The sequence below is a fragment of the Ischnura elegans genome, chromosome 8, assembly GCF_921293095.1.
Source record: "Ischnura elegans chromosome 8, ioIscEleg1.1, whole genome shotgun sequence".
NCBI classification, from domain to species: domain Eukaryota; kingdom Metazoa; phylum Arthropoda; class Insecta; order Odonata; family Coenagrionidae; genus Ischnura; species Ischnura elegans.
The window spans coordinates 96,192,186-96,200,255 of NC_060253.1; the positions used below are offsets into that span (position 1 = coordinate 96,192,186).

At 38.3% G+C, this 8,070-nt stretch overlaps 1 protein-coding gene across 2 annotated transcripts in view; it reads right to left on the reverse strand.

Moving 5' to 3' along the window:
* Positions 1–8,002, reverse strand: part of LOC124164288 — a 111,134-nt gene extending 103,132 nt beyond the window's left edge. For both annotated transcript variants that reach the window (XM_046541535.1, XM_046541534.1), the window contains exons 1-2: positions 7,564–8,002; positions 3,768–4,017 (exon numbers count right to left, since the gene is read on the reverse strand). In XM_046541535.1, coding sequence (XP_046397491.1) covers positions 3,768–4,017; positions 7,564–7,776 — 463 coding nt within the window. In that variant the 5' untranslated portion in view covers positions 7,777–8,002. The remainder of the gene's footprint in view (positions 1–3,767; positions 4,018–7,563) is intronic.
* Positions 8,003–8,070: the final 68 nt, after the last annotated feature.

Genomic DNA, 8,070 nt, shown 5'->3' on the forward strand with positions numbered 1-8,070 from the left:
TGATTCTATTTTCGTTGGTACCGGAATAAATAAATGAAATACATTCATTCTATTAAGCAAAATCTCGTGCATTATTACCCGGTATAGTGTGCTTTTCAATTTGTTCCCCACCCTCATCTCCCCAAAGCCAAGTCCTTGTTACGCCACTGAATCGGATATAAAACGTACTAAGTGGTCGGAGGTCGGAGCTAAAGGATGACGACGGCGTCTTCCCTCTTTTTTCCGCACCCCCATATCTGCAAGTCTAGCGATGGGATGACTACCTCGCCGCTAATCCCTAGGCTGCCGATTCGAAAACTGCTTTGGTGGCAATTTTTTGGCAGCCAAGAGCAGTCGGCTACGAAGCGGTCGATAGCCCTGGAGTGGACGTTGGATTTTTGGGGTCGATTCTTTTGTCACCTGTCCTTTTTGGAGGAGCGTAATAGTCAAACAAAGGGGGTCGATGAAGTATCTCAGGAATAGCACCTCAAAAAATACTCAGCAATCCCTGGAAACGTCTTGATTATTATTTAGCTTTCACTTGTCACTTCCATTCCATGGTTTCTTAAATTTAAAATTTTGGTGACTACTTGTTTAAAAGCTGCCTCAATTTTGATTCATTAAATTTTTCTATGAAACGGTATAAATAGAAGATTCAAACTCTTATGAGCAACCAGCGAATCAAGCGCGAACTTGTAAAATACATAATATGGTATTTGGAGAATATATCTAACAAGTTCAATGCATGAGGCGAGATGCAGTGGACATGATGAATTAATTAAATAAAACTTTTTGAATTGTCCACTTTCCTATTGCGGAAGTGAAGTACGCGTTTCGGCGCCATCAGCAATATGATGCGATCATCAGATCGATTAGCTAGTACCTTCACTAGAACGTTGTTTATTTTCGCAATAAAAAGTAAACTACAAGTTTCATTTAATTCTTTCAAGGTACATTGCTCAATGAGGATTGGGTGGGCTTGGGATGGCGAAGAGAAACCCGTCGTCGACACTAATCAAAAATTGCAAGTATATTTGTTTCCCAAAATCTCAAAATGGGTGAGATTGCGCAATTAAAACTATCGTTTAATTTAGGTCTAGCATTAATTGTTTCAGAAAATGGCACATTTTATGTCCTTAAAAATCCAGAGTATTAAATAAAATGTCGGAAAGCCTGGATGCTCAACGTACTTCATATATAAATGCATCGCTTCTTCTCAAGTCCGCCCTCTTCAATGAAACTTATCGAAAACTTGGCGATAATGCGTTTCGTAACTTCTCCCAAATGGCGACATGCCTCCGACCCAAAATTATCAACTTGAGCGCTCCAGGGAAACCTCCGCATACGTAAGCTCCATTCATGATAAACAGCGAGTGATTACTCGAGCATAGTGTGTATCTCGTTATCTACCGCTTTTCTTGGTCACAGTCTTTCGCGTAGCGATATTTCGACTCACAGAGAGAACTCTTAAGAGCGATTTCATCCAAGTAATAAGCTCTGTGTACCGTCTTAATAAATAATGAGAAAAATCTTCGATTACTTGATGGATTCCAGAAAAATTCACTGGCGTTATCGCGTCCAAACGGACTCAATGCATTTCGGAAATGTAAATTAGCTCAATAAGATAAAAACAGCTAGAGTGATTTTCCACTCTATTTTTCTCACTAAACCGGTTTTAGCGTTTACACATCATTTCAAGAGCTCTTGATAATGACTTGTAAAGATGAAACCGGTCGAGCGAATAAAATAGTGTAGAAAATAAAATTACAGCTGTTTGCATCTTAACACAATGAATTTCCACAAAGTGAACTCTTCAACAATCGATCTGGTGAATTACCTTTTTGTGATTATATCTTTAGTTTTTATGTATTAAAAAAGTAAATAACTTTATAGGTAAAATATAGGTGATGGAAATCACGTTTAGCAATTGAAAGAAATAAATCACCCATGATTTCCATTCAGCGTGATTTTCCTAGATTTATATTTTTGTCTATTTCTTTGGTGTGAGTGGGTCACTGGCGTAAGCGGAAGCTTCGCAAACCTGAGTGTGTGGTTGAGACCTACGTGGAAATTTGTTCCTTAGAGCAAATCTGGTAGGTGAGTGAGTGAGCATGCGCGATTGTTTGTTTCATAGTTTTTCAGCTTAATTTTTGTGTATTACCCCACTGTCATCCCTCCAACTTCCCACCCCCCATTATTATTCGGAAGAATCGTTTTCTCATGTAGATAACTTTGATCCCGTGGGTCCATGGGCGCGGGTAGAAAAATTGCCAGTGGGGTTCATTCAGTTCTGCCGTAGGGGAGTTAAAGCGTTATGTTGCAAGGTGTGGCGATGAAGCTTTTGTTTAAACAGAAAAACAACACTACTTTTATTAAAAGAGACTTTTTTAGTTGTTCTTAAATGCAATCTGCTCCTATTCTACATGCACTGTCCCCATTCATATTTCAAAAGTAGTCGGTACATAATTTCTCATTTGTTTTCTTGAGCCAGGGGGTGCAAGTGAGCCCCCTTTCCCCTCCTCCCGTGGCTCACGGCTGGGTTACATATGAGCTTACGTAAACTCCTCTCCAGAAATGGAATACCTGAGTTAGGGGTTTCTGGAAAAGTTTTAGGGCTTATGCTGGAGTAAGCTTTATCTGTCCAAACCAACCTTAAGGTTGAATAATTGAGAGGGTACTTCTTCTCGATTAAGATTCGAATAGCAGATGGAGAGCTGATGGAGAATAGACAAAATGGGGAAGAATATATTTTTTGCCTTTTCTGCGTAAATTTTACGATCCTTCAGTCAGTGATTCAACGCACTGGTTGTTTTGGAAAGATGAGGGTAGAGCTCACCCCAGACTTCGCCAAAGGCGTATGAATTCGAGGATGTTCCTTCCCCTGAGCCATCTCGTATTGCGAGAATTTCATTTAGGTGTGTCCGTTAGCTCACCCGGGATTTGAACCTGGGATTCGTCAATCTATAGCCTTCCGTTTCTTTCTAGAGACAATCCACAACAATTATGTCTACTGGGAGAAGAAGGCTTGCATTAGAAAATGTTCGTCGTAGCCAAATTGTTACCGATCAGGAAGTGTATGAGGTCACCATAATGAGTGATACCGAAAATTACGATAAGTTCATTGTGGCGTACATAGCAAGGTGCGGCTGCCCCAACCCAAAGATACAAAATAATTAATTCAATAGGTATTAAGTTTTGAAATAATTTTCTTCAAACCAAAGAAAAAATATATTAATGAAAGGCATATAATTGGAATAAAATTTGATTTGTTCATCAAATAATTATAATAAATAATAAAGCACTGCTGTATTTATAAAATATTTTCTTAAAATTTTATTTTCATTCGCTATTTCCATTCTGAAATGTCACAACCTATAAAGAATAACTATCCATAGAATGCATACCTTACAGAGCGATACGAAGAACATCTCATTAGAACTTCGCTACGTTTTCAGGTTTGACATAAACGATAAATTAAGAGAGATATTTTTCCGAACGAATGGACATAGGAATTCGTTTTTCGCCGAGCAATAAAGGATTAAAATAAATGCCTAGCGGAACTTAGCGCGCGCATTTCTTTCTTTGTAATGGCCGGTATCCTAGGACCCCCGCTACACGCCTATTCAGGTGGATTGGGGGATAATATATACATTCAGATCAACCTTAACACCATGGCTTGCCCCCCATTGTTTTTATTCTGGCTACGCCCTTTCCGAGGGGTGACTCTGGGGTGATCATGAAAATGTACCCTCAAAATGTACGTAATCGGTAGAAGATAATGGACTCACCCTTTCGCTTCTTGGTTCGTCTTGTGGGAGGTGGTGTCGCGGGTGGTGCTTTCTCTGGGACCACTCTCTTCTCCCCAGCCGAGCATCGCATCATCGCCCGCATGCACCCGTCGCCGTCCCCGCCTCTCCCCACCCCACGCCTCCCTTCTCCTCCTCCATCCCCGCTCTCCGAAGACGTTGTCGCGGTGTGATGCTCATCTTCATCCGGCGGTTTCTCTCTCGGCGGTGGTTTATAAATGCAAGGCAGATCCTTTTGAATGAGAAGTTGTAGTATGGAATTTTGCCATCAAGGTTTTTCTGAATGTTGGGTGTTACATTTATTTATTTTTAAAATTTATTTTCATATCATCGAATATAGCACATATTGGCCATTTTACATCGGGGTATCCAACAAATTTAACAATAACACGTGCACAAACAACCTATACTGTATCTTAGGGATATAATCTGTCGATTAGTTCCTTGGCAGCAAGAAGAAAATAATGTCTAGTCCCATGTGATGAGTTGCTTCATTAATAAAGCGGAATAAGGAATTAACATTAGTTCAACAGGCTATGAAGTACTTCTATGATTTGCTGTCCATCATCTTCCAGGGATATGTCTTTTCCGTCTTTCAAATGAGAATTCCGTCAACCACGTCCAGTTGACCACTTTCTCGGAAGAATATTCTTATTTAGAGCTTCCGTAATGAAAAATTATCGGTATTAAATGTTTCAGATTTGAGGAAAAAAATACTGCTATTGAAAAAAATTAGGAAAACTGCTAAAACAAGAAAAGAATAACCTTTCGTACGCTCGCAAATATTTGGATGTTAAGTAACAATTGTTTCTCATGTCTGGGGAATTAACTTGGTTGTTGGGAGAGGGGAGAGTGGGGTTCATTACTTTCCGTGGCGCCTTCATGGAATACGATATTTCTTCAGTGATAATATGTCTGAGGCCTAATATACGAACACAAGTAGCTTTTAGATATTCAGAAATTTTTATTCACCATTGTTCGTTAAATAAAAGATTTCATTGAAGAGTTTACATAAATTATGGGAGGTTAATCCGCCAGAGTCTCCTGTAGGCAGGCAATACGTCACTCATCGCCAGTTAATTTCGGGGTATAATATAGGTAGATCATAGACGAGTATTACGAGTTGGATTCAAAGTAAGTCGAATTAAACACAGTTCATTCTTTCGTGTCACCTCCTAAAAATCTAGCCTAGAAATTGCCTGTGTCCTATTTTAAAAGCTCATTTTTGCATCATTTCAGAATGCCCTTAACTATCGCCGTACGATACCGCGGATGATATTGGAAAGATTCCCTCTCCCGATGGACCGATATTTTTTCGCGACGAGTGACCTATTTAAAACTTACTACGCCATCTTGAATTATCGCGAAATATAGGGTAAATCCTTTTCAAAATTGACCAGTTTCTTTCATTTTAAATTTTAATCCCAGTATTTTCTAAGTTGTAAAATGTTCATATTCGAGTTGCAGGCAAATATTGCCACAGCCTCCATATGCCTTGAAATTTTCAAGATAATTGCGTTAGTTTGTAAAAAGTAATTCGTCGTGAAAAAAGACAGCTTTCTACTGTTCGAGTGGTAGTGATGCGTCCTCTTAATCCCTTGACAAGTCCAAGTCAAGAATTTTGAGCAACCGAGATCACTTGTGTTTTAAACGTTTATTACCAAGAGATGCTTATCTTCTCCCTATTCGCTTTATGCCATTCAAAAATAATTCGAGCGTATACCACCTTCCCTCATTAATTACTCCCGTTTCTAGTTTTTCCTAGAGCTCACACGGACGCATTTTAAGCATTTTATTCCGTTTATTATGTAAAAACTATTTTAGTTGAGGAAAAGAATATAGCACTTTTTCCGCAAGTTTTACTTTGTTGTCACGCGTTTCAACCGCACAGGCACATACAGGTTTATTTTATGTATTCTTATTTTTATTCATTAATCAGCATGTAATATTTCCACAACATCTCGCCTGCCTCGTTACTAATAAAATTTTCTTCTCCCTCGTATTTATATTAATTTGAGTGTCTGTTATCAAAAAGATTCAGAGCGATTTTATTAATAAAGTAGATATTAATACCCTAGAAGTATGTATAAAAATGACTTGTTTTTCAACAGACGTAACCTGAGTCTGTATTGTAAAATAGGCCAGAATATGTGTTCCAACTTACATAATGCTCTAAAATTAAAAATTTAAATATGTGACTTTTGTAAGTTTTAAGACTGTATCTCACTGTAAATATTTTTTATATTGTTGACAAATTGCTACACATGAAACCAAAGGCATTTCAAGCGTTTAGTCTTTGAATAATCGTAATGCTGGTGATAAAGTGATGGTTCCCTTATCAGGTAATACGATCGTAGGATATCAATTTCGCTGTTCGTATTCCACGAGAAGTATTTGGGTGATTATTATGTGGGTAACTACTTGAGTTATAAGCCGCGCCGAGTTCATGAAACCCATAAAAATTCTCTTTCCATAGTAATTGAACTTGAGTGCAGCTTTCAGTGCCAAAACTCTGCAATCATCTTAGTGTTTCGATGAGAGGCACAGACAAGATTCGAGCCTGCTCGACAAGTTTCTTATCTCGGACAAGTTTCTCGTGGAAAAGTGAACTGAAATTTACGCAATACCCTATAAGTACCCAATACCTAATGCTCAGTATAAGTAATGTGCCTTGGAATTACGGACATAGTGTAAAATTCTCTCTGGCTTGCCAGCTCATCTGTTATTGCCGTTTCATTGACACAACGCCTTTGACTGGTGAGAAGCAGCGTTCTTTTACGCTTTTAGCTTCCTTTGTATAATAATTTTAAAATTTTAAATCTTGATGCAGTGTTAGCCATTTGATTAGTTATTCAGTTCTATTTCTTATTTGAATCCCATCAGCTTCCTCATACTTCCCTAACGTTCTATGTTCAATGGAGTCACAAAATATTTTTCTGTAGCCATTTGCAAGAGTTCATAATAATATTTAACCTTTTTTTAAGATATCCAAATCATCATTCGGGTAGAGGCTCCCCAGTGTATAAAGGTAGATTCATATGTCTTGGTTATTCATCAGAACTTCCCATCGGCATAGTATGTTAGGACTTCACTCCATTGATGACGCGGTCGTAAGTTATTTCTGTAGTTTTGAGATAAATATTTGAAAATTTCCGCGATTATATAATTTAATACGACCTAGGTTTCTATGTCAATAAAGAGATAGATGAAAGGTGATTTTGTAACCTTGAAACATAGGTCATAATAAATTTTATAACCGTGGATTTTATTATTTACGAATATTATATTTCCATTTAGAAAAATTCCACTCCACCACGATTGAATCTTCGGATTTTATTTTTGTAATGCTTTATACGAGGAATTAAGTAATTTATTACGCAATTGCTATATTTTCTAGTTTCTTCATGTTTTTGTGGCACGGCTTGATACCTTCTAATTACCCCGGAACGAGGGCACTTCTGAGATTTATAATTAACTCCTATTTATTGCTCGTTTCGGCAAGAATCGTTTTTTAGTGGGTTTTACACCCAAAATTAACTTATCTTCACTTAGTGCTTCAACCCGAAAGTTGTTTAAGATGCGAGAGGGTTGAGTTCTCCCTACATTAGACCACGGGTTTGTGAATTTTATAAATTCGGAGTGGAGAGACCAGTTTTTTCCCTGGGTCACCTCGCGAGCTGTCTCAAGGTTTTAACCGGGATGTGAACGTGGTACCCTAAGGTAGAAGCCAATCGCCTCTTGGCCACCTCGCTCAAATTATTTAATGCTATGAAATTACCTTATTTGGTGTAAACGGCTCTTTATGCCATTTGAAGTCACCATCCCATCTCTGCCGAAGTTTCTCGCCTCCAATCACACAGGCTTCACTCTGGCTGAAATCAATGTTTACATTTTCTCCATCGATGTTCAGGCTAACTGTATTGCATCCAGGACTTCTTGGGTCGCAGTTTCCGCGGTCTGGACCGCATGGTGGTGGGAAACCGCTAGTCATCGTGATATCAGTTTTAAATATATTAATGTATTTACCTCTTTCGCGTGAATTATTAGAATTAGTAGTGTTAGGTTCTCATAGAAAGTCGGAAACATTAAAATTTTATCGCCTTCTAGCCAGTTATCGTGCCATTAAATTTTGCTTTCAAGTGGCCAAATCAAGTAATGCCATCAAGCCACACCAAACTGAACGTAATCGCGATTTCAAACTAACAAAATTCAACTAAACCAACAATGCCGAATACGCAGAGTATTTTTCGTATATTTTATGTTTTCCCGGTTCCTCTGTGAAACC